General features: G+C 40.5%; 1 protein-coding gene across 8 annotated transcripts in view; it reads left to right on the top strand.

Annotated features, from left to right (window-relative positions):
- Positions 1 to 27,750, top strand: part of Rbm6 (RNA binding motif protein 6) — a 124,680-nt gene that overhangs the window by 66,155 nt on the left and 30,775 nt on the right. For 7 of the 8 annotated variants that reach the window (XM_036192597.1, XM_036192598.1, XM_036192593.1 and 4 more), the window contains one exon: positions 19,768 to 19,842. In XM_036192597.1, the coding sequence (XP_036048490.1) occupies positions 19,768 to 19,842 (75 nt within the window). Of the gene's footprint in view, positions 1 to 18,792; positions 18,843 to 19,767; positions 19,843 to 27,750 lie in introns of those variants that run through there. The other variant, XM_036192600.1, reaches the window with a different exon arrangement.

Raw genomic sequence — 27,750 nt, 5'->3', positions numbered from 1 at the left:
GCCAGCCTGGTCTACAGGGCAAGTTCCAGAACAACCAAGACTAGAGAGAAACCCTGTCTCAACACCCCCCCAACAAAACAGAACAAAACAACAAATTTGAATTTATAATTTCGCTTGTACTATTAATAGTTGATAATTAGCAGCTTGTGATTTAGTAAATGTCAAATTACTGTGTAGGAATTTCCCTTATTTATTTTTGTGGTAGTATTTGAGAGCATTTGCCTTTATGTCCTAATCAGTGTATAATGTTAATTAATAAAATTCTTGTAGTTAATAAGATACTAAATAGTGGTACAACAATGTTTGTTATTGTATCTCATAGTTTTCTGTGTATTTTAAATATTTCATTCCTTTTTTAACATTGCCAGCAGAGGTAAAGAAACAAATTAGCTGGGACTGATGGTGTCCATCTTTCATCTCAGCCCTCTAGAGGTAGAAGTTAGTCTCATCTATGAGACACCCTGTCTTAGAGAAAGCAAACAACAGATAAGAAGGAAATTGGTCATTATTCCTATTTTAGATTTATTAGCTTGGTAGAAGGTTTTTACATGTGATTTCTACCTATTTACATTTCTTTTTATAAGTATTGGTTTTCATATATATTCAATCAAGACTGGAAAAATAGAGTATTTTGGTAACCCTGTGTAGTCAGTCTCTCTCTCTCTCTCTCTCTCTCTCTATCTCTAAGATTTATTTTTATTTTTTCCTTTTTTAAGGCAGAGTCTCTCTATGTACCTCTAATCTATCTTGAATTCACTCTGTAGACCAGGATGGCCTTGAGCTCAGAGATCCACCTGCCTCTGCCTCCTCAGTGTTGGGACTAAAGGGCTGTGCCACCATTGCCCAGCTACTCTATTTTTGTTTTGTTTTGTTTTTTTCCAAGACAGGGTATCTCTGTTTAGCTTTGGAGCCTGTCCTGGAACTCACTCTATAGACTAGGCTGGCCTCGAACTCAGAGATCTGCCTACCTCTGTCTCCCAAGTGCTGGAACTAAAGGTGTGCCCAGCCTAATCTTTTTTTTTTTTTTTTTTTTAAGATTTATTTATTTATTATGTATACAGTATTCTGCCTGCATGTATCCTCATTATAGATGGCTGTGAGTCACCATGTGGATACCAAGAATTGAACAGTCAGTGCTCTTAACCTCTGAGCCATTTCTCCAGCCCCTCCCAGTGTTGGGGAGCTGGAGACAGAAGGATCTCATAGATTTGCTAGCCAGCCATTCTAGCCTAACAGTTGAGCACTAGTTTAGTGAGACCCTGTCTCAAAAGAGTAAAATGGAGAGCCACTGAAGAAGACACCTGATAGGGGCTGGAGAGAGAGCTCAGAGGTTAAGAGCACTGGTTGTTCTTCCTGAGATTCTGAGTTGCTTGAACTCCCAGCAACCACATGGTGGGTCATGACCATCTATAATGAGATCTGGTTCCCTCTTCTGGTGTGCAGGCAGAACTCTGTACACATATAAATAAATTTTAAAAAACCCACACACCTCTGCCTTCCACACACATGCGTGCACACACGTGCACACATGCATCTATGAACACACCAAAATAGGTATTTTAGCAACTTTGTTGGCGTTTAATATTATGCTTTCTATAAGATTGCCAGATTAACACCTGACTCATTAGCTCAGTTGTTTAGAGCATCATGCTCATGATAGAAAATAATTACTTTACCTAGAATGACTCTTTGTGAAGAATCTGAATAAAATAGGCAAGTGTACAAGTGTGAAGAGCGTGTCATAGGTATTTTATGTCCATAGATATTTTTTCTTTTTCGTCTATAACTAAAAATATCATAGCATAAATGTATTTTTACTTAAATATCTCATTTAACTAATTTTAAGGTCTTTAAACAGAACATTGCTTGTTATATGGAAACTTCTCCTGCCCCTTCTGGTCATTTTCTTTTATATCCATTCTTAAATTTTTTAACACAAGTGGGGTGTGGTGTTGCACACCTTTAATCCCAGCACTTGGGAGGCAGAGGCAGGAGGATCTGTGAGTTCGAGACCTGCCTGGTCTACAAAGCAAGTTCCAGGACAGGAAACCCTATCTCGGGGTGGGGGGGGGGGCGCGATTTTTTAACACCATATAGGTTTGTTTTTGGTTTTGTTTTTAAGATAATTTTTTTTTCTTTTTTTTTTTTTCCAAAACAGAGTTTCCCTGTGTGGCTTTGGAGGCTGTCCTGGAATTCGCTCTGTAGCCCAGGCTGGCCTCAAACTCTGCCTCCCAAGTGCTAGTATTAAAGGCATGCGCCACCACTGCCAGGCCAAGATTATTCTTTTGTGTAGATTTGTCTATGTATGTGTATGCCCCAAGTGTTCACATACTTGAAAAGACTAGAAGAGAGCACTGGGTACACTGAAGCTGGACTTAAAGGTAGTTGTGACCCACCTTATGTGAGTACTGCAAATTGAATTTGGGTCCTATGGATTGAAATAAGTCCCCTTACCCAGAATTGTCTTTCCAGCCTCAAGCTGTAGTCTTCTAACTTTCTTTGTGTATTTAGGGTTTAATGAAGGAAGGAAGGAAGGAAGGAAGGAAGGAAGGAAGGAAGGAAGGAAGGAAGGGGAGAGGGAGAGAGGGAGGGAGGGAGGGAGGGAGGGAGGGAGGGAGGGAGGGAGGAAGGAAACATGTATAGTATATGTGTGTTATACTTACGTATTCGTATTGGGGTTTGGATCCATAAGTACTGAGGTGCACATGTGGAAGTCAGAGGATAACCAGGAGTTTTGGTCTTGCGCTTGTTTGAGACAGGTTGTTCACTGCTCTGTACACCTTGAGCTTCCCCTTCCACTTCCCATTGTGTTTTTCCTGATTTCTGGGGATCTGAACTTGAATCTCCACGTATGTACAGCAAGCAGTTTACCCACTGAGCAGCTCCCAGCCCTGTTTTGATTTTAATTCTCTCCCCCTCCCAATTTCTCCCTCCCCTCAATCCCCCCACCCCCACCCCACCCTCACCCCACTCCCCCAAAGACAGAGTTTTTCCGTGTAGCTTTGGAGCCTGTTCTGGAACTTACTCTGTAGCCCAGGCTGGCCTCAAACTCAAAAAGATTGGCCTGCTTCTGCCTCCCGAGTGCTGGGATTAAAGGCGTGTGCCATGACCACCTCCCCCCTTCCTGTTTTCAGAGTGGGGTACATGTGCCATGACTGTGTGGAGGCCATCTTCTAGTTCTAGGACTTGAACTCATTTGATTGGTAGCAGATGCCTTTAGCTAAAGGCAAGACTGGCCTGATACTCTCTGTAATTGAGGTTGTCTTTGAACTCTGAGCAGTCTTCCTCTCTCAGCTTCCTGCTGCTGGGATTACAGATATGTGCCACCATATTCAGCTTTATTACTGTTTCCTTTTTTTTTTTTTTTTTTTTTTTGGAGCTGAGGATCAAACCCAGGGCCTTGCGCTTGCTAGGCAAGCACTCTACCACTGAGCTAAATCCTTACCCTCAAGTACTGTTTCTAAAATTCATTGTTTCGTGTAGTAGCAGTATCCGTGTTTTATTATAGCCACTGTACAGTCTTCTAGTCTAAGAATCTATCAGTAGTCACATATTTATGGACTATTTCAAAGTTATTTCCTCTTGGTGTATGAGTGGGCCCCTTCACTGGCCTTTTTTTTATAATTTAAATTTGTGAAACTAATATTCACTTATTAGTCAACGTTGGTCAAATTTTTTGGCTGCCTTGTTGGGGGGAAATGGTTTAAGATTTATTTTCAGGTGCTGGAGAGATGGCTTAGAGGTTAAGAGCACTGGCTGTTCTTCAAGAGGTCCTGAGTTCAATTCCCAGCAACCACATGGTGGCTCACAACCATCTGTAATGAGGTCTGGTGCCCTCTCCTATCATGCAAGTACACATGCAGGCAACACTGTATACATCATAAATAAATAAATCTTTAAAAAATATTTTAAAATAAAGATTTATTTTCAGGTCTGGAGAGTTGGCTCAGAGGATTAGAGCACTTGTAACAAATGACCCAGGTGTGATTCTCAACACTCATGTGGGGACTTACCACCTCCTCAGGCACCAGGCACGCATGTGGTATACAAACATACATGCAGGCATAACCTTAGTAATAAATAAAATATATAATTAAAAAATAATAATTTAAAACTATATGGAAAAATATTCATAAAATAAAAAATAAATTGTTTAAAGATTTAGTTTTAGTTATGTGTATATTTATGTTGATGTAGTGATGTGGTGTAGGTACTGTCAGAGGCCAGAAGATTGTTTTATATCCCTTGGAAGTTGGTTAACAGGCAGTCATTGGCTGCCTAATATGGGTACTAGGAACCAAACTCAGATCCTCTAGAAAAGCAGCAAGCATACTCAGCTCCTAAGCCATCTCTCCAGATCCCCCCCAAAAATGATGTCTTTTTCTAGCTAGGAAATATAGGGAATCAGAACTTTGGATAGGAATTTGTAGTGATGAGGAAAATTAGTCTAGCAAAAATGTGTGTGGTTAGAGGAGAAAGATTGGAATCAGAGTGCTTACCAAGACACTTGGGATAAGGCTGGTCAAGTGACTTAGGGAGAAAGGGGCCTTGCCACCACACCTGAGGATATGAGTTCAATCCTTAGAACCCATGTGGTAGAATGCGAGAACCAGCTCCTACAAGCTATCTTCTGCACCTGTGACTAAATTATGACCAAATGGTTATAAGCAGGTGTGCTTGCATGTCCGTAAAGTATCATTACTGTGAGGTCTCTCTCATTTCATCAGTTTATAAGACAAAATAACAGCTGATAGTAAAGTAGCAAATTTGAAGAATAAAATAGAAATCCTATGTTGGTGACAAGGTTACATGGTTGAAAGTGTTTTTTTTTTCTTCCTTCCTTCCTTCCTTCCTTCCTGCCTTCCTGCCTTCCTGCCTTCCTGCCTTCCTGCCTCTGCCTCCCAAGTTCTGAAATTAAAGGAATGTGCCACCACTACCTGGCTATTTTATTTTCTAAAATAAAAATAATTTTGCAAACTGGGAATGGTGGCACATACCTGTAACTCATTTCTCAGGAACCTGAGTTAGGATTGCCAATTTGAATCCAGTGTAAGAGTGTACTTAGGCTTTGGAACAGACCGCCATTGATACCAGTTTGAATACAGGATCAGTAGACTCAAATGCTAGGAGTTACAGAATGGGACTGTGTGTTATGTGGTGTGTTAGGTTTTATTGTTATGTACCATGATCAAAAGCAACTTGGGGAGCAAAGCGTTTATTTGGCTTATAGGTTACAATCTATCATCAGGAGAAGCCAAAGCAGGAACTCGAGGGAGGAACTGAAGCATGGACCATGAAGGCTCACTGCTTTCCTCAACCTACTTTCTTATACCACCCAGGACCACTGCCCAAAGCTGGCACCACCCTAAATGATCTGGCCCCCCATATCAATCATTAATCAAGAAAATGCCCTACAAACTTGGCCTATGAGCAGTCTGATGGAGGCATTTTCTCAATTGAAATTTCTCTCCCAGACAACTCTATCTTGTGTAAGGTGACAAAATTAAAACTTAATTGGGACAACTTTGAATGTACTTTTTCTGCTTTAAGTTGTTCTCTGTGTTTTATTTACCTAAACAAAAGCAGAAGTGGGATGCCTCTGGTCTAAAAAGACTAACATTTCCTCCAGGTTTATCACAGCAAGAATAAAAGTGTCTCGATTCAATTTACTTGCAGTCTTAGGGTGGTTTATCATTTTATCTCTTAGCTACCTCCAGTTTCATATGTTTGTTGTGTGATGTTTGCTGGGGAAACATGAATAAACATGTATTTGACAGACCAAAGTTAACAGTTCCACCAAAGTGTAGCTTATTAAACCAGTGAATTTATTAATATTAATTACCAGGTGTATAGACAACTCAGATCAACTGCATGACCTAAAAGCCCACCTCGGTTCCTGTATAAACTTTCAGACAGCTTGGCTTTAAAGGGAACTTCTCACCAGCAATTGCTCACTGCTCTTGGAGCCTTGGGGGAAGGACTTAAATTAAGTCTTCTAAGTTAAAGGATCTTCCTAGGACATGGAAGTTTTGTTTACTTGTTTCTTTTTAAATATTTATTTATTTTGTGTGCATGCACATGCTGTAGATGGATATGGAGATCCGAAGACAACTTTCAAGAATCATTTATACCCTTTTACCATTGGCTTCCAAGGATCAAACTCAGGTTATAGTGGCAAGTGCTTTTACACTGAGCCATCTCCTTCCTAAATCTCTCTCTCTCTTTTTTTTTTCCTTAAATATTAATGAACCTCTCTGCAGGATGGAATGCTTGAAATCAGATTACTACACAGCATCATCTTGTGTGCAATTCATAATACACTTTATTTCTCAGGAATTGTCAACACAGTTGACATAGAGTATATTCTGTGTTTGCTTCCTTTCATTGCCAGCAGCATTGGAGGATTCTTTTCATTCTGTTTCTTTGCCATCAGACGATCATAGAACAGGCCTGGGAGTATAGGTCAGTGATAATCAAGGGTATGCCTGCCATGTACTAGACCCTGGGTTCAATCTCCAGCACCACTACCCAAACCAAGTTGTATAGTGTATATGCTAATATACTTGTCTATTATCTTCCCACAATAAAGCATAATCTTCCGTCAGGCAGTGGTGGTGCATACCCTTTAATCCCAGCACTTAGGAAGCAGAAGCAGGTTGATCTCTAGGTCAACTTAAATCCACAGAGAATTCTAGGACAGCCAGAGCTACACAAACATATCTCAAACAAACAAACAAACAAACAAATAAAAACCCATAATCTTCAGGAGAGGATTAGGAGTCACTGCAAAAGCCTCAATGCTTAGTTTCTCAGAATGTATTTGTTGTTTAACAAAGAATACATATCCTGACATGGCTAGCATAATCTGAGGAGATGAAGAATTATTAGGGAATGAGTAAGGATAATTTTTTTAATTTCTAAAAGTTGGACTGGGCCACATGGTAAAGGTACTTGATGCCTAGCCTAACGATGAGTTTGATTCTCAGAATCCTCCTAGTAGGAGAGAACTGACTCCTGCAAATTGTGAGTCCTCTGACAACATATGCGCACTGTGGGTACTGTGCCACATAGATATACACACACACAAACACACACACACACACCACACACAAACACACATACACACACATACATACACACACACAAATAGTAAATAGCAAATAAAAATAAATAATTATGGGGCTGGAAAGATGGCTCAGAGGTTAAGAGCACTAGCTATTCTCCCAGAGGTCCTGAGTTCAATTTTCAGCAACCACATGGTGGCTCACAACCATCTATAATGGGATCCGATATCCTCTTATGGTGTGCATGAAGACAGAGCATTCATGTAAATAAATCTTTTGAAGATAGATAGATAGATAGATAGATAGATAATTGTGAATACATTTCTAAAAGTTGCACCACAGAAGAAATAGAACACTGAATCAAAATCTCTTGGAAGGCATTATGTAAATTAATATCTTGACTGTCTTCCTATAAGCCTCTAATTTGTTTTTGCTGTCTGACACAGGTCTTCAGTGGAACTGAACACAATCTTGAGCCTGCATCAGAAAATCCAGACACATAGCTGCTTCCTCATATTGTTTTAAGTTCTCCATTTAATGGGTTCTTTTTCATAATATTTTATTGGACAATTTCATCTTTATAATCACTTAACATCTTAGAGATTTTGAGTTTTTTACCAAAAAGATACCTGGAGTTGAGGATTTAGCTCAGTGGTAGAGCACAAGGCCCTGGGTTCAGTTCTCAGCTCTGAAAAAAAAAAAAAGATACCTTTATTTTCACCCTTTCCTTATATACTGGGGATTGAATCCAAGGCCTTGCACATGCTAGGCAAGTTCTCAGTGCGCAGCCAGGTAGGGCTGTCTAGTGAGACTTGTGCCTGTAAAGCAAACAAGTTTTTTACTTTTTGTGTCGCACGTTCTTAGGTTGTTCTGAGTGTTAATCGCTGCAGCTGATACATTCTCTTTTTAGTGAAATGTCTTTGGTGAAGGAATACCCTATCTACCTGTTCAATATCTGCCAAACCTTTGACTGGCTTGTTGTTGTTTTTTGTGTATGTGTATTGTTAAAGTGGTACTGTCTTGGTTGGGTGAGAAATGGCTCACTGTGTAAAGGCACTTGCTGCCAACCCTATGACCTGAATTTAATCCCTGGAACCCATACGGTGGGAAGAATAAACAAATTCCCAAGTTTCCCTCTGACCTCCACATGTAAACTGTGGTGCATGTGTCCTCATATGCAGATGTGTACACATACATAAATAAATGATATAAAAAGGTTTTTTTTGTTTTGTTTTGTTTTGAAGCTGTAGGTCAGCTGAGTGGTGATGGAGCACGCCTTGCCTCTTGGGAGGGAAAGGCAGGCGGATCTCTGTGAGTTGGAGGCCAGACTGGTCTACAGAGTAAGTTCCAGGACAGCCAGGGCTACACAGAGAAACCCTGTCTCAAAAAACAAAAACAAACAAAAAAAAGCTATGGGTTCTGAGTCTCCCTGTGTCGCCCAAACTGATCTCAAATGCCTAGGTTTTAGCAATGCCCCTGCTTCAATTCTGACTAACTGGCCCTATGTGCATACACTGCTATGCTCAGCTTCCTTTGGATATTTTGATTACAGTACTTTTTGTTTATCCAAAAGAACACATTCTGTACTCAGTAGGTATCTGAAGCCACAGATGAATCCTGTTCATACTGTTTTTCCATATTTTGTTCCTACATAATAGAAATTAATGCCCTTTTCGTTTTTTTACCTAAGTACTTACTACTTACCTTCATAATTTCATGGATAAAACATTTATTCTTGGCCTGGAGAGATGGCTCAGCAATTAAGAACACTGGCTGCTCTTCCTGAGGTCCTGAGTTCAATTCCCAGCAACCACATGGTGGCTCACAACCATCTGTAATGAGATCTGGTGCTCTCTTCTGGCCTGCAGACAGAACACTGTATACATAATAAATAAATCCTTTAAAAAATTATTCTTATTACAAACTGTAGAATTCACAATATAGGCTTTTTCCCCCTTTCCTTATTAAATTGAGAGCTTAACTAACTTTTTGATTAAAGATAGAACTTTATGCCTGATTGTGGTGGCACACACCTTTTAATCCTAGCACTCAGGAGGCAGAGGCAGAGGCAGAGGCAGATGGGACTCTGAGTTCAAGGCCAGCCTGGTCAACAGAGTGAGTTTCAGGACAGCCAGGGCTACATAGAGAAACCCTGTCTTGAAAAACAAACAAGAGCCAGGCAGATCTCTGTGAGTTCGAGGCCAGCCTGGTCTACAGAGCGAGTTCCAAGAAAGGCGTAAAGCTACACAGAGAAACCCTGTCTCAAAAAACCAGAGAGAGAGAGAGAGAGAGAGGGAGAGAGAGGGAGAGAGAGGGAGGAGAAAAACAAACAAAAAGCTCTTCTTTACTATATTCAAATTGTGAGCATTATTTCTTCCACATATGTGCCCATTATTAACAAAGTAAGGACTATTGGAATGTTACTTAGCACTGTGATAATGAGATAGTACATCTTTCTACACTACACTACCTGAATGCACACAATCTCAAGAATCTAAGATAGTAATCTGATAACATGTTGCTACTAAATGATCAATGCAGTATGAACAATGTGAGTATGTCTCATTGATGGAGCTGGGAAATGGAAAGTTTTATCATGCTACTCAAAACTGTATGTAATTTTAAACTGATGAATTGTTTGTCTTGAATTTGTGTTTAAGGGTTGGGGATTTTAGCTCAGTGGTAGAGCGCTTGCCTAGCTGGCACAAGGCCCTGGGTTCGATCCTCAGCTTTAAAAAAATGTGTTTAATATTTTGGACTGGTTGATTATGGGTAACTGAAGCTGGAAACTGAAACCAAAGATAAGGGTGGGAAGCTGCTATGTTTATTTGTCTTGTTTATATTTTCCTCTGTTTTTGCCACAAATGAAAATTGAAGGAAGAGCCTTGTAGATCTGAAAGACATGTCTATTCTTCTTAGAACTCAGTTAATGCAATTATCTCCAAAACTAGATCATTGGTTTTTCTTTGGTAATGACATAAGATTTTTTTTTCAGAAATAGGATATTTAAAATAAAAACAAAATAATTGGGGTACGAGGGAAATGTATGTGGTAAAACATATCTGTAAGCCCAATATAGGGGATCAGGAATTAAGGCCATCATCACCTACATAGCAACTTTGAGACTAGCCTGTCTCCCTCCCACCACACCACACCACACACCACACTTCACACTCACACACACACACCAAAAAACAAAAACAAAAACAAAACGTAAGTGTTTGATTACTAGAACCCAATGGTAGAAGGGGAAAATTGACTTCTATAGTCGTCCTCTGACCTCCACATGCATACATGATACAGTATGTCACCCTCCCCCACATAGATAACATTGTGGAGCTTTTTAAACACAAAAGTCATACACAAACACACACACACACACACACACAATTGAGAATGGTAATTAAATGGGTAAGCTATGTTCTCAGTGCTAGACACTGCTAAAATAAATAATTCCATATATCAAGGACTGGCCTCCAATGTATTGTGTTCCTGGAGCCAAATGCATCTTGAAACCTTGGTTAATTTTGATTGTACAGAGTTGGGTGTTGTAGAATATTCCTTTAACTATGTAAAGGTGTTTACGCTGCATTTATTTAACGATGTAAGTATTTGTTGCTTTGCCTGCATAAGGCACCTAATCTGTGTATTAAAAAGCTGAACAGCCAATAGCTAGGCAGTAGAGGGATAGGCAGGACTGGTGGGCAGAGAGAATAGAGAAGGAAAAAGAGAGAGAAGAGAACAAGGGAGAAAAAGGGAGACACCCGAGGCCAGGCAGACAGCCTCCAGCCAGCCAGATGTGGAGGAGTAGTGAAAGTAGGACATACAGAATGAAAGAAAGGTAATAATCCCCGAGACAAAATGTAACTGAAGAGAAACAGTTAAATTAAGTTAAAAGAGCTAGCAAGAAACAAGCCTAAGCTAAGGATGAGCATTCATAACTAATATTAAGTCTGCATATCATGATTTGGGAGCTGGTTAGTGGCCTAAGAGAAAGCCTGCTACATTAGGGCTCAGTAAAACAGAGTTGCCATCTTGCTTTGAAAAATACAAGGAGCCGGGCAATGGTGGTGCACCCCTTTAATCCCAGCCTCCTTCATGAGTTCAAGGCCAGCCTGTTCTACAGAGCGAGATCCAGGAAAGGCACAAAGCTACACAGAGAAACCTTGTCTCCAAAAACCAAATGTGTGTGTGTGTGTGTGTGTGTGTGTGTGTGTGTGTGTGTGTGTATGTATGTGTGTGTGTGTGTATGTGTGTGTATATGTATATATATATATAGCTTTGGAGCCTGTCCTGGACTAGCTCTGTAGACTAGGCTGGCCTCGAACTCACAGAGATCCACCTGCCTTTGCCTCCCAAGTGCTGGGATTACAGGCGTGCGCCACCACCGCCCAGCTTATTCTTTTATTCTTAAAGAGCTGTCATATATTTGATTGCTTTGAAGTACTGGGGAATTGAACCTAGGGTCTTGCTTGTGTCAGGCAAGCAAGCAGTCTACTACTGAGCCATATATGCTTTCAACTCCAATATATCTGTTTTAAAAAGATATTATAGGAGCTAGGCCTGTGACACATACATATAATTATAGCACTTACATAAGGAGGTGGAGGTAGAAGAATCAGAAGTTTAAGACCAGCCTAGGCTACTACACCAGTAAATAAATAGCTATTATTTTACTTTTGTGGTACTTGAATGTACTAGTAGCAGCCACTTGATAGCAACCATTTGCCTCACAGCAAAACACCTAAAGTAATTGTAGAAACTTTAAGAGCAGAACTATCACTTTGAGAGCTAGTTTGGGAGCTCAGCAATGCCTTCAAGAAGCAAGGACTGATTAGCATAGTAGCACATGCCTGTAATCCCAGCTCTCAGGAGGCTGAGGCAAGATGATTATAAGTTTGAGGCTAATGTGGGCTCTGTAGTGAAACTGTCTTTAAGCTATATCAACAACAAGGGCTGGAGAAGTGACTCAATAGTTAAGAGTATATACTATTCCTGCAGAAGACCTGAATTTAGTTCCTAGCACCAACATCAGGTGGGTGGCAACTGCTAAAACTGCAGTTCCAGGGAGGCTCTATCCTCTGGTCTCCTTGGGTCTCTGCATTCACATGCACAGACACATACACAATAAAAAGAAATATTAAAAAAGAATAACACAAAAGAAGCAACCTTTGATAACAGTCTCTGTAAAGTCATTCTGGGTCCATTGCCTGTGCATTTCTTTAATCTTTTATCTTCAGCATCTTCAGAAACTACCTCATTGATGTAGCAAATGTCATGAATCAAAGCCTAGTTAAAAAGAAAATCTGACTTTTCTAGTCTCTATAAATAAAGGTCACTATTTCCAGTCAATAGTGCTAGTTCTCAGCCATCAGTGATCTAATCCTCTCATCCAGTGTTTGCAAGAAAAGTCAGCAATGGGATTGTGATTTTTCAGTGTGAGTTACAATTACAAAACTTACATATTTTCTACTTATGGACCTCTTTCTTTTACTGTGTGCTTTAATGTTTAATAGAAAGGTCTTCTATGTTACGCAGCAATCATAGTTTCAGTGGTGGTAGTGGTCTTGTACGTCCCAGTACCTTAAGAATTCTTGAGGCTTTGAGGCTTGGTTACTAGAAAGTGGGGCATATCTTACTGCTATCCTGGAGTTCCGCCTCCAGACAGCACAGGATTTATTTAAAAAAAAAAAAAAAATCCACAGTGTTGGTGTAAATTAGGCTTTTCTATCTGTGGAGCTTTGGAAAAAGACACATTCAGACCTGTTGATGGTTTTTCTCTTTATTCTCTCGTGTTGGCTCCACTTTGTTTTTCACAGCTATCTATACCTAATAGACTCTGTCGTGTTGAATACAGGGGTTACATTTTAAGGTCATATTCCTTTTTTTTTTTTTTTATTTTATTTATTTATTTGGTTTTTTGAGACAGGGTTTCTCTGTGTAGCTTTGCGCCTTTTCCTGGAACTCACTTGGTAGCCCAGGCTGGTCTGGAACTCACAGAGATCCCCCTGGCTCTGCCTCCCAAGTGCTGGGATTAAAGGCATGAGCCACCACCGCCTGGCCATATTCCAATTTTGGGGGGGGGGGGTTGTTTTTTTTTTTTTTTTTTTTTTTTTTTGAGATAGGATTTATCTGTGTAGCCTTGCCAACTTTTAAGAAAATGCTAAAAAATAAAAATAAAAAACCCAGAGTCATCCCGACAACACACATGTAATAAATCTTAACTTCCTAATTGGTGGGGAGTTAAATACTGTCCTATGTTGTCAGTCAGACCTAGGATAGAGGCTGGCACTGAGATTAAGATGCTTTGCACCTTTAACCTTGGTTCAACAAATCAGACAGCTGGCTATTTGTCCTTGTGAACTGGACTGCATTTCCTGGGAACAGTTTATTTAAAAACCCATTAGCAAGTCACCTGGTCTAATCTGAGGTTACTTTGAAGCTTTAAATTAGCTAATGGTATAAAAGCTGTCTTAGAGCTGGAAATAGAGCTATTTTCCTATGTCAGCCTGAGCTATGATATAAAACAGGTCCTAAGCATCTCACAGTCCTTGTGGAACAATAGGGCTAGTTATGAAAATATCCTGGTGTTATTTTTATTCATCAAAATTATACAGCTTAGGAAGAAATGTTTTTCCTGACAATCCACAGATAAAAATGTAGATGTATACATTCCCAGTAGATGGAGTATATTCATGACATGAACACATTACAATATAGGCAGTGGGAGACTCCCCACACCAAATACATAGTAACAGCAAGCATGCAGGGACACACGAGAAGCTCAATACATCCTGGAGTCTGTATTCTTGTAAGCCTTGCTTGAATGAGACATGTCCATCAGAGAGATAGTCTTCTGGTGGACTGACACCTGAACTTCAATTGCCATCTGCTGCACCTCTGACATGTCTACAGGCTACCAGCAGTATCTCGAGTCTGAACTCTAACTCAGGTCCTCACAGGCTGACTGTCTCTAAGAGCAGCTAGTGAAAAAGAAAATGACATAGATGCTTGAATTTAGAAGCCTTCAGACTTGGAATTTGCTCCACTTCAGTATCAGTGCAATAGAGAGTGAGTTGTTGATTTGCCATTCTCAGGCATAAGTATGTATACCTTTTTGCGGCTTCTCATTAAAACTTTTGGAAATATACTTTGGAATACCTACATGTGATTTTTTGCTAAGTGAGGGTGCTAGAGTCATCAGAGAGGAAGGAGCCTCAGTTGAGGTAATGTTTCCATGATATCCAGATGTAAGGCAATTAGTGATCAATGGGGAGGCCCCAGCCCATGGTAGGTGGTGCCATCCCTGGGCTGGTGGTCCTGGGTTCTAGAAGAAAACATGCAGAGCAACCCAAGAAACAGCACTCCTCCATGGCTTCTCTGTCTGTATCAGCTCCTGCCTCCAGGATCCTGCCCTGTTGGAGTTTTTTCCCAACTTCTTCAGTGCTGAACAGCATTGTGGAAGTATGAGCTGAATAAACCCTTTCCTCCCTAATGGTGTTTTGTCACAGCAATACCAACCCTAACCAAGACACAGGACTTTGGACTTGAGGAGGGTATGTGATTTTTTTGTTTGTTTGGTTGGTTTTTTGGTTTTTTGAGACAGGGTTTCTCCGTGTAGTTTTGGTGCCTGTCCTGGACTAGCTCTGTAGACCAGGCTGGCCTCGAACTCACAGAGATCCACCTGCCTCTGCCTCTGCCTCCCGAGTGCTGGGATTACAGGCATGCACCATCACCGCCTGGTCGGGTATGTGGTTTTTAGTTTAATATAAAATTAATCTAGCACTGTAGAAAATGTATGTCTTGGATTTTACTTTTAAATGCATGATACTTTTGGGGAGGGGCGGGGGGGGTGTTCAAGACAATTTCTCTGTGTTGTTTTGGTGCCTGTCCTGAATCTCGCTCTGTAGACCAGGCTGGCCTCGAACTCACAGAGATCCACCTGGCTCTGCCTCCCCAGTGCTGGGATTAAAGGCGTGCGCCACCACCGCCTGGCACATGATACTTCTTTAAGAACTAGGCTACCATATTTAATTAGACTAATGGCCTTCATAGTTCCTTTGCTTTTTTAGCTTAGTGATCTTTTACATGATGAATAAAAATTCTCTAATATATGAAAATGATAGATAATAGACAACCACTAAAAAAAGATTGTGTCATTCTGTTAGTTTACTAATTCATCTCCCTACAGGCTACTTCCCTAGGAGACAGTGGCAGAATTCTGCTCTGATATCTGGAAAGGGGCTGGCAGGGTTGGGGAGGGGTGGAGTGAATAGATCTAACAGGTATACTTTGTATATTTGAGCTACCCGTGTTTGATGATAATTGGGTAATCAAGCCATAGATAACCCTGATTGTTTAAACTTTTCCCATGACTGTTCTTAACTAGAACAATTGGCTGTTCTTCAACAGAAATATTAAAACCACTTCACAATCTTTAGCAGTTTCACTGTAGCTTCATATCTAGTGTGTGCAGATTGAAAATAAAGGCTGAAAAAATATATAAAGCCTACTTGAGCTGTAGTAGAAGATGAGGAATCATTGCTTTTAAGCTGAGCTTGTTGGCACATGCCTGTAATTCCAGTCCTGGATAAGTAAAGAACTGAGAACTGCTGGACATTTAGGCAAAATGAAAACTAAGTTAAGTGTGGTGGTATATGCCTTTATTCCTATCACTCAGAAGGCAGAGGTAGGATGATTTCTGTGAGTTCCAGGCTAGCTAGAGCTACACAGTAAGACCCTGTCTCCAAAGAGAGAGAAGAGAGGCCTTTTGAAACATGAGATAATCTCAAAGTTGGCATCCTATGAGGACTCCTGGTTAGGGTAGACTAGTTCATCCTGTGATCAAAAGTTCTCCATTGAAGTTGCTGAAGCAGCATAGTTGTCTTTGAGAATTATAAAAGTATCCCTTGACTTAGAAATCCTTAAATCTACTGATACCTCCAAGTGGTGAATTCAGAATATACAAATTCACAGTAGTGCTTTGGCTGATGACTGTTGTTCATTGTTCAAATGGCACACCTCATGTTTTGGCGGTTGGGTACATAGCTGTGTACCCCTCCAGGGGTACTATATGCCAAGCATTCTGGGCCTCTGGAAATGATTCTATTCAGTCCTCTGTCTACATAACAAAAACTGATTAAGCTATATTAGCTACATGTTTGGTGCTGATAAAAAGCCAACAAGGTTTAGTGTGGATTTTTAAGACATGGACCAGCAATTTAACAACTAACTCAGTGTTAACAGATAAAAATTCTGGCTGAGGATAGTGAGATACTTTTTTTTTCTGAGACAGGGTTTCTCTGTGTAGCTTTGAGCCTTTCCTGGAACTCACTTGGTAGCCCAGGCTGGCCTCAGACTCACAGAGATCTGCCTGGCTCCCGAGTGCTGGGATTAAAGGTGTGTGCCACCACTGCCCGGCCAGTGAGATAATTCTTTAATTCCAACACTCGTGAGGCAAAGTCTGGTGATCTCTTGAGTTTGAGACCAACCTGGGTCTAGCCAGGACTGAATAGAGCGACCCTATTTTTGAAATCTTAGTCTCTAAGGCTGAAATAGTTTATGAAATGTTCTACCTGACGAACTAGTAAGGTGAAGTAGAGAGTATTTGACGCCCTCTAGCTGCACCTACTGATACTAGTCCTATTTTGAGAATTTAGTGTTCAAGGAAATCAACATTTATTTATGCCCTCACTTTTTAATCTATAATAAATAGGCTTTTTACATGGACTAATTAACATAATTTTGTTTTGTTTTGTTTTTGAGACAAGGTTTCTCTGTATAGCTTTACGCCTTTCCTGGAACTCACTCTGTAGCCCAGGCTGGCCTCGAACTCACAGAGATCCGCCTGCCTCTGCCTCCTGAGTGCCCGGTTTAAATCCTTCCCCCCCCCTAATCTTTACCATTATCTGGTGAGTTAGCTGGGCAGTGGTGGTGCACCTTTAATCCCAGCACTTAGGAGGCAGAGGCAAGGAAGATCTCTGTGAGTTTGAGGCCAGCCTGTCTACAGAGTGAGTTCCAGGACAGGCTCCAAAGCTACACAGAGAAACCCTGTCTCAAAAAACAAAAGAACAAAAAAAAAAAAAGAAAGAAAGAAAGAAAGAAAGAAAGAAAGAAAGAAAGAAAGAAAGAAAGAATTGTTAATCCCTGGCTAGGCAATTGTGGCTCAGGCCTTCAATCCTGACAGAGGCAGAGGCAAGCGGATCTCTGAGTTCAGTGACAGCCAGGGATACACAGTGAAACCCTATCTTGAAAAAACAAAAAAGAATTGTTAATCCCACTTTACAGATGAAAAGCTGAAAAATAAAGATGCTGACCTTTCTGAAGATCTTGGAGTAGAAGCAAGATTCAGATTTAGAGAGCCTACTCCAGAGTCCACACTATTTTAGCTTTTCTTTTTTTCTCTCTTTCTCTTTTGTTTGTCTGTTTTTGTTTCTCTGTGTAGCCCTTGCCATCCAGGAACTTGCTCTGTAGACCAGGCTGTCTTTGCACTCTCTGAGACTTACTGCCTCTGCCTCTGAGTGCTGGGATTAAAGGCATATGCCACCACCGCCTGGTGTTTTAGCACTTTGTTGTTGTTTTGTTTGGGTTTGGTTTTGGTTTTGGTTTTTACATTTATTCAAGTGACAGAGTGAGCCAGCTGTGGTGGCACAGGCCTTTAATCCCAGAGGCAGGCAGATCTCAAGGCCAGCCTGGTCTACAAAATGAGTACCAAGAGAGCCAGGGCTGTTACCTAGAGAAACTCTGTCTCAGAAAAAGAGAGAGACAGAGAGACAGTGTATTAGTGGATAGTGTGTCATGGAGTGCATGTAGAAGTCAGAGGGCAACTTGTAGGAATCGGTCCTCTCCTACCATATGGGTCCTGTGCATTGAACTCAGTTTGTCAGGCATGGTGATCAGCACCTTACATACTAAGCTATGGTGCCAGCCTGGTTTTGTGGTTTTGTTTGTTTGTTATTATTTATGTATTAATACTTTTGGAGGGGCAGGGTCTTACTGTGTAGTGTTGGCTGGCCAGGAACTTGCCTGTAGATCATGCTGGCTTTGAACTAATAATCCTCCTGCCTTTACTTCCTGAGTTTGGGGAGAGCCCATGCTCTCCCAAATGAGATGCTCTGTCTTCCGATTTGGAAAGGTGTTATATTTACCATTTTTACTTTGTGGATAGAGCATAACAGAGAAGTTCTATCTTGACTCTTCCTACATACAGATCTCTTTCCTGATTGACTCCTGAGGATAGTTGGTGAATAAGTGAGCCAAGAGGCCCTTCTCTAGAGACCTAAATGAATCCTCTGCTGACATTCACCAGCTGGTTATCCAGCCTCTCTAAAAGTGATTTCTTATCTGTAAAGTAAAAGTATTGCTTCATGGGATCATTTAGGGGATTAAGCAATATAATAAACTTAGCAGTTTCTGGCTCTGAGTAAGTGCTTAGTAAATATTAGCAATTTTTATTAGTATTGTTCTTTAGCTTGTAGAGCAATACTGAAGCTGTTTGTCAGAAACTACATTCTAAGACCCAATTAGGTGGGCAATTTTCCTTTGGTTTTATTTAACAAGACAATAATCATATTCTATGTATTTCTCTTGACTCTTTTGGTGTGAAAAGCAGAGAGGTAAAGCATTATTTGACAGATGTATGGATTCAAGCAAGAAACTGAGGTCCAATTGCAAAGAAATGACTTGTATAATTCAGAGCCCTGTCTGAGGAGACACAGAGGACCCTAGAGGGCGGAGAATGAACACAGCGCAGGGGCTAGTTCCAGAGTCACATCTTCGGTTAGTTCACTTACCAGTGTGGGTGAGGGTCCTCTCTCAGTAAACAGAGACCCCTCCCCCCTTCTGCTCTAATATATCTGCTGTCTTGTGTTTATTAAAACTTTTTTTAATGTGAAGTAGAATTTGTGACTTGTCTAAAATAGGCAAGGAAGCTCTATAACTAGAGACTTGTTAGACCCTTATCCCACCCGTTCCTGTGCCAGATTTTGCAAAGACTTATTTGCCAATTGGTGCTCCTCAGACTTAGGGTTGGCTCACTCTGTAGGCTCCAAATTTGATTGGTGATGCTGCTGCCACCGCCGCCGCCACTGCCACCGCCACCACCACCACCACCACCACAGGTGCTGCTACTGGCTATTCACAGTTGGCTGATATAAGAATATATTCTGCTGTGAAACTTTCACCTTCCTCCTTTCTTCCTGTCTTTGGTGTTGTACTTCTTTCTCCTGGTGCTTTTGCTGTACAGCCAGTATTCCAAAGAAATACTGTAGATAACCAAGTCACGAGTGTATTACCTCTCCAAAGGGATGTGTTAGCCATAGAAAAGAGGGTAATTTAATGAGAACCTATGCCTCTGTGCTTAATAGTGTTTGGGAGCAAGGGATAGGCACTTGCTGGAATTCAGGAGAGTGTTCAACACGACCTGGAAAAGGAACTGGGCATAACCTGCCCAAGGACAATACCCCAGCCTGCTGGAGCCCAAGGCTGAAGACAAGGTTTACCTTCTCCCATCCACTTCCCTAAACTTAAGCTTGCTTTGCCACACTATCCCAAGTCTGTGGCTTAAAGCAGCCATCTCAAATATTGATGAATGTTCATACTTCTCATAAAATGATTCAGCTTGGGGACTGGAAAGGCCATCTGTATCTTCCTGTCTCTGTTACTCTAAGGGTTTTAGTTAATGTCTTTGTCTTTCTTTTTACAGGGAACTCTAATGATCCGTGACAAAGAGGTCACTCTTGAGTATGTACCAAGTCCAGATTTTTGGTACTGCAAACGAGTAAGTACTAAAAACTCTGCTTTTAGAAATAAGAATCCCAGAAGCAATGTTCTAGTTACCACCTAGTCCACTGTTTCCTTGGATTGCACTCAATAAAATAGTCTTTAAAAGAAAAGAAATTAACATTCCACATTTCTATATCTCTGGGTATGCTGCCTATGAAAATTTTAAGCTATACTTATTATTGGAAGTGTTATTGCAATGAGTCTGAAAATGTAATTTCAGTTTTTATTAGTTTAAAATTAATTAAAGGTATGCATGGTAGTGTATACAATTAATCCCAGCAGCACTTGGGAAGGTAGTGACAGGTGAATCTCTAAGTTTAAGGCCAGCCTGGTCTACAAAATAAGCTCAGGCCAGCCAAAGTTACACAATGAGACTTTGTTTCAAAAATAGCTATACAGGGAAGACCTGAGATGTGGGGGAGTGACCAGACTGGGGGTCAGGGAAAGGAGGGGGAATCTCTGTTTGGTATGTAATATATGAGAGAAGAATTAAAAAAAAAAAACTACAATAAAAAATTAATTACACACCAAAAAACATAATAATAGTAGTAGTAATAATAATAATAACAGCTGGGCGCATGCCTTTAATCCCAGCACTCGGGAGGCAGAGGCAGGTGGATCTCTGTGAGTTCCAGGCCAGCCTGGTCTACAGAGCTAGTCCAGGACAGGCACCAAAGCTACTGAGAAACCCTGACTTGAAAAACCAAAAACAGAAAAAAGAAAAAGTTACAAAATAATAAAGTTTATGAAGATGATTTGTGTGGTTTGTGTGTGTGACCTGGAGAGATGATTCGTTGGATAAGAGCACTGCTGTGCAAGTAAGAAAACCTAAATTCATAAAAACCTAGATGTGGCTGCTCTTATAGTTTGCTTTTTATTGCTGTGATAAAACACCATGACAAAAGCAATTTAAGGAGGAAAGGGTTTGTGTGTGGTTTGAAAGAAAATGCCCCCCATAGGAAGTGGCATGATTAGGAGGTGTGGCCTGTTGGAGTAGGTATGGCCCTGTTGAAGGAAGTGTGTCACTGTGGGGGTGGGCTTTGAGGTATGCATCCTGTGCTCAAGCTACACCCAGTGTGAGACACAGTTAACTTCCTGTTTCCTTCAGATGAAGATGTAGACTCTCAGCTCCTCCTCCAGCACTATGTCTGCCTGCATGCCACCCAGCATGGTGATAATGAACTAAACCTCTGACTATAAACTAGCCCAGGTTAAATGTTTTCTTTTGTAGGAATGGTCATGGTCATGGTGTCTCTTCATAGCAATAGGAACCATAATTAGGACAGTTTATTTCATCTTTATTACAGTTGTAGTCCACTGTGAAGAGATGTCAGGGCAGAAATTCAAGGAAGAAACTTGGAGGCAAAAAGTGAAGTGGAGGCCATGGAGGAGTGCTGTTTACTAGTTTTCTTCCCATGTATTACTCAGTTTGTTTTGTTTGTTTGTTTTCCCAAGACAGGGTTTCTCTGTGTTACAGCTCTGGCCGTCCTGGAACTCAAGCTCTAGACCAGGCTGACCTTGAACTTAGAGATCCACTTGCCTCTGCCTCCTGAGTGTGCCACCATGCCTGGCTGGCAGGGAGTCTCGAACAGTATCAGAGAGGAGAAGACCAGCTGATAGCAAGCAAGCAAAGATGAATTTATTATCTTTGCTTTTGACTGAATCTAACATGACTAGCTGCTTGAGTTTCTGCCTTGACTTTCTCAATGATGGCTGTAACTTGGAATTGTAAGCAAAATAGTTTTTTCTCCTCTATGTTGCTTTTTATCTGGGTATTTGTCACAGCAACAGAAGTGAAACTAGAGTAGGAGACTATGCAAGAAGATCATGGACATTCTGGGCTTTAACTCTGTCTCAAAACAAAACACATAGTTCAGTGTCACATTAGGTACCTTCAGAATATTGTGCAACCATTAGTATCATCTAGTTCCAGAATTCCTCCCTCTTCCATAGGTGGAGCCAGGGATTGCTGGTGACCAAACACAAGATTTAACCTTTTTTTTTTTTTTTTTTAAGATTTTTTTATAGCTGGGCGGGTGGTGGCAAACACCTGTAATCCCAGCACTTGGGAGACAGAGGCAGGTGGATCTCTGTGAGTTTGAGGCCAGTCTGGTCTAATGAGCTCCAGGACAACCAGAGCTACATAATGAGACCCTGTCTCCAAAAACAGCAACAATAACAAATGAAGTCTTATGTTATCTAAGCTGGCCTCAAACTTGTTATGTAGCTGTGAATAACCTTGAACTTGAGATCCTCCTGCCTCCACCTCTCAAGTGCTGGTGGCGTTGCATGCACATACCACCATATCTAGTTTATGAGATACTACAGATTGAACACAGGGCTTTATGCATGCTAGACAGGCACACTCTGCTGCATTCCTGGTCTTCCAGTTTACTTATCTCAAGAATAATTCTTTTGTTGTTGTTGTTGTTTTGTTTTTTTTGAGACAGGGTTTCTCTGTGTAGCTTTGTGCCTTTCCTGGAACTCGCTTTGTAGACCAGGCTAGCCTCGAACTCACAGAGATCCACCTGCCTCTGCCTCCCAAGTGCTGGGATTAAAGACATGTGCCACCACCGCCCGGCTCAAGAATAATTATTTAATCAGGCACTTCCCTCCCTCAGGCTCCCTTCTTCTAGGGCCTAGCTTGCCATTAATCTTTTGTCTCTGAATTTGCATATTCTGGACATTCCATACAGTGGAATCAGAAAATTCATAGCATTAATCATTACTTCATTCTTTTTTAGCTGAATATTAAGCAGATTTACATCATTTTGTTTATCATTCATCAATTGATGTGTTTTTGCTCATTCTGCCTCTTGACTATTGTGAATAATATAACTTTTTTTTAAAAAGATTTATTTATTTATTATATATACAGAAGAAGGTGCCAGATCTCATTACAGATGGTTGTGAGCCACCATGTGGGTGCTGGGAATTGAACTCAGGACCTCTGGAAGAACAGTCGGTGCTCTTAACCTCTAAGCCATCTCTCCAGCCCCATAATATAACTTCTGTACTGATTTTTGTTTGGACACCTCTTTCTAATTCTTTGCATATGTACCCAAGAATGGGATTGCTGTGTCATAATAATAATTTTATATTTAACTCATTGATGAAAACTACTAAACCATTTTTTATATATTGCTGCTGAATCATGTACATTCATTCACATCAGCAGTGTATAAAGGACTTCAAACTTTCCACACTTTTACCAACATTTGATAATTACCTTTGTTGTTTTTGTTTTATTTTGTTTGTTTGTTTTCCTAGACAAGATTTCTCTGTGTAACAGCCCTAGCTTTCCTGGAACTTGCTATATAGACCAGGCTGGCCTCGAACTCACAGAGATCTACCTGCCACTGTCTCCTGAGTGCTATGATTGAAAAGGCATGCAGCCACCACCATCGGCAATATTTACCATTTCTTGATGTTGACCATCCTAATTAGTATATAGTAGCATTCTATCATTTAAAAAAAATTATTATATTATGTGTTTGTATTTTTTACTTATTTTTTTAACATAAAAACAGGTTATAATTCAAAAGTCCAGGGTTATTTTAAACAGTAAAATATTTTCTCTGTAGAAAATAATAAAAATGATAGCATTTCCCAATAAGCTCTTTTAAACTAAATGATAGCTGAATTATACATATAAATATTGATTAGATTCTGGGATACAGAAGAAACTTATCTTCATCTGTTCAGAGAGCTATGTTTTACTTAAGTTGTGTAAGTAAGATTCCTATTCATCTTCCCCTTCACTGTTTGATTTACGGCAGACATTTTTCTATAGGCTCATCCATAATTTAAAAAGATTTTAGCCTCCTCTCCTGAAAGTACAGCCAGCATATCCTTTCATCAGCTTGATACAGTACAAATTCTTATCCTAAGTGAAATGTTTCACTAACGCTTGCCCAGTGATTGGGCAAAATCAAAACTTTTTTTTGTTTTGTTTTGTTTTTTGAGACAGGGTTTCTCTGTAGCTTTGGAGGCTGTCCTGGACTAGCTCTGTAGACCAGGCTGGCCTCAAATTCAGAGATCCACCTGCCTCTGCCTCCCTAGTGCTGGGATTACAGGCGTGCACCACCACTGCCCGGCTCAAAAACCAAAACTTTTATAAGCCACAGTCATCCTAGGTTCCACCCTGCTAGGTACCCTCCCTGGATCTGTGTGTTGCAGCCTGATTGCTCTTTGCTTTATATCTAGTATCCACTTATGAGTGAGTACATACCATGTTTGTCCTTCTGAATCTGGGTTACCTCACTCAGGATGATATTTTCTAGTTCCATCCATTTTCCTGCAAACCTTATGATGTCATTGTTTTTCTCTGCTGAGTAGTACTCCATTGTGCATATGTACCACATTTTCTTAATCCATTCTTCAATTGGTGGGCATCTAGGTTGTTTCCAGGTTCTGGCTATTACGAACCTGGAAACCCACCTGCCATGGCACCAATGGCAGAGGACAAATTTTGGGAGTCAATTCTTTCCTACTCTGTGGCTCCTGGGGATTGAACTCAGGTTGTCAGGCTTGGCAACAGGAGTCTACCCATTTCACCATTATCATTTTTAAATTACTTTATTTTGTGTGTGTGGACACAAATATGCCATGTTGAAAGTGTGGGAGTCAGAAGACAACTTGCAGGAGTTGGTTCTTGCCTTCTCTCATATGGTTCCTGATGAGAAAACTCAGATCCTCAGCCAGGCGCTGGTGGTGCACGCCTCTAATCCCAGCACTCAGAAGGCAGAGCCAGGTCGATCTCAGTGAGTTTGAGGCCAGCCTGGTCTATAGAGTGAGATCCAGGACAGACACCAAAACTACACAGAGAAACCCTGGGTGGGAGGGGGCACCTCAGATCCTCAGTGCCTTTACCCACTGAGCCATCATTGTTTTGATTTGTGTGTCCCTAAGGACTAATGATTGGGTATCTTTTATGTAACCATTTGTATAGCTTCTGAGGGGAAATGTTTAGTGAGTCTTTTGCCCTTTTTAGTTGATTTATTTAGGTTTTTGTTGCTCAACACAAATTGTCCAATAAGATTTATGAATACAGGGTTGGTGATTTAGCTCAGTGGTAGGCCCTGGGTTCAGTCCTCAGCTCTGGCAAAAAAATAAAAATAAATAAATAAAAATTAAAAAAAAATATTTAGGAAAACTTAACCCTGTGTTTTAGTCTAAAAGTTTTACTATCATACTTCAGGGGTGGGTGAGTAGCAGATTGATTGGTTGGTTTTAAGATAGGATCTCAAGGCTGGGCGATGGTGGGGCATGCCTGTAATCCCAGCACTCGGAAGGCAGAGGCAGGTAGATCTCTGTGAGTTCGAGGCCAGCCTGGGCTACCAAGTGAGTTCCAGGAAAGGCGCAAAGCTACACAGGGAAACCCTGTCTTGAAAAACCAAAAAAAAAAAAAAAAGATAGGGTCTCACTATGCAGCTCTGGCTTGTAGGGATTGTCTGCCTCTGCTTCCCAAGTACTGGGATTATAGACATGTACTACCACACCTGGCATATTTAGTTGTTTGATATATCGAAGTGTTGGATTGAGTTTGTTTTATGGTACTGGGGATCAAATCCAGGACACTACCATAAAGTTACATCATCGGCCTCTGTTTATTTTGTGTGCAAACTGGTATTTGGCATTTGGAATTTTCTGTTCTCAACAGTACCATTAGAAGAAACTATTTCACCAGTTGAATTGTCTTGACACTCTTATCAAAAATCTATATAGCTATAAATGTATTTTAGATTATCTTATTTTAGTCTTAATTTTCATGTTTATTCATAATATCAGTACTGTGGTTATTTGGACTTTTTGTTTATTTGTTTAATTGGTTGGTTTTTTATTTTGGTTTTTGGTTTTTGAAGACAGGGTTTCTCTGTGTATCCCTGGCTGTTCTGGAACTCACTCTGTAGACCAGGCTGACCCAGAACTCTGAGACCCAGCTACCTCTGTTTCCTGAGTGCTGGGATTAAAGGTGTGCACCACCACCCCAATCTGTGTTATTTCAATTTATCATAAAACTAGTAAAATTTAGAAAGGAAGAATGAGTTTCTGTTCTCCTTTTCAGTGTTGTTTTGGTTAGTTAGAGTCTTTTGCAGTTCGATATGAATTTTGGAGTCTGCTTTCCATCTATGAAAAAGGAACCTTGGGGAACAGTGGATCATTTAGTGAGTACAGAAGCTTTTTGCACAAACTTGACACTTGAGTTCAATCCCTAGAACCCAAGTAAGTTAGAGAATTGTCTTCACAAATTTCTCTGCTGACCTCCACATGCACGCAATGGCACGTGTTCTGACATATATACATCATGGGCACAGATACACATGATAATAATAAATAATTTTAAGGGCCATTTTGAAACCATTTTAATATTTTAGGAGTGTTACTGTAAGATTTTGGACCACTCCCCATTTATACTATGCATATTTTAATATGTGTTGTTTATTTAAAAAGAAATATTTAAAATTTCAATTTCTAATAACCAGAAAAAAGTAATTCTATTACCTGATATCAGAATTACAGTTTTTGCCAAGACTATTGCTTGAAAAAAAAGATTGGTTTAGTTGTATCACAAGTTACTTGTTCCGTTAACTCTCTCAGAAGTATTTTACACATTCTGGGCTTCTTAGAATGGTAGAGGTATTGTCCCAATGTATGCAGACTTTAGCCTAGATTGGTTTTTGTTTTGTTTTTTTGTTTTGTTTTGTTTTTCAAGACAGGGTTTCTCTATGTAGCCCTGGCTGGCCTGGAACTTGATCTGTATACTAGACTGGCCTTGGATTCATAGAGATCTACCTGCCTCTGCCTCCTAAGTACTGGGATCAAAGGTCTGTGCCACCACTACCAGCATAGATTATTTTTAAATGTCATTTGGTGATTGATAAAAGGAATTGGAGTATTAGTATTTAGATGAACTTTAGAAATGGTATCTCAAAGAAATGATCATATATTGTACAATTTTATGGGTCTGGTATTAATGATGGAAAATAATTTCACTAGGTTTCCTTGGGAATGATGAAAATGACTTTAAGCTGGGCGGTGGTGGCACACGCCTTTAATCTCAGCACTCTGGAGGCACAGGCAGGCGGATCTCTGTGAGTTCGAGGCCAGCCTGGACTACAGAGTGAATTCCAGGATAGACTCCAAAGCTACACAGAGAAACCCTGTCTCAAAAAACCAAGAGAGAGAGAGAGAATGACTTTAAATAACATTATGGCAGTGGTTACACTACACATTTACTAAAAGTCATTGAATTGTACACTTCAAATAGATAGTACTTAACTATGCCTGCCTCTACTGAGTTAAGATCCTGAACCCACTGTTTACCATCTGAACAATAGCAAGCACATTCTTCACTTAACATGTCGAGAGCTATGGTTCTTCTCATTCCTGGGTTTAGGCTAAAGAATAGTCTCCAAGCCCAGTGGCAGTGGTGCACGCCTTTAATCCCAGCACTTGGGAGGCAGAGCCAGGTAGATCTCTGTGAGTTCGAGGCCAGCCTGGTCTACAGAGTGAGAACCAGGACAGGTACCAAAACTACAGGGAGAAACCCCGTTTCAGGGGGGAAAAAAAAGTCAGCTATAATATCATCACATTATTACTTTCAGAAATATTAGACGTTATCTCAAGACAGAGAGGAGGGGCCGGAGAGATGGCTCACAGGATAAGAGCACTGACTGCTCTTCCAGAGGCCCTAAGTTCAATTCCCAGTAACCACATGTTGGCTCTCAACCATCTGTAATGAGATCTGGTGCCCTCTTCTTGCCTGCAGCCATACATGCTGTATACAGAATAAAAAAATCTTTAAAAAAAAAAAAAAAAAAAAAAAGACAGAGAGGAATGGAGTATAGAGCAGAATCTCTGTTTTGTGTGATGGAAAAACCCCACAAATGGACAGTAGTAT

This window comes from Onychomys torridus, chromosome 7, assembly GCF_903995425.1.
Source record: "Onychomys torridus chromosome 7, mOncTor1.1, whole genome shotgun sequence".
Lineage (NCBI taxonomy): Eukaryota > Metazoa > Chordata > Mammalia > Rodentia > Cricetidae > Onychomys > Onychomys torridus.
Note: the sequence above shows the minus strand (reverse complement) of the source record. Positions and strands in the feature narration are given on the sequence as shown.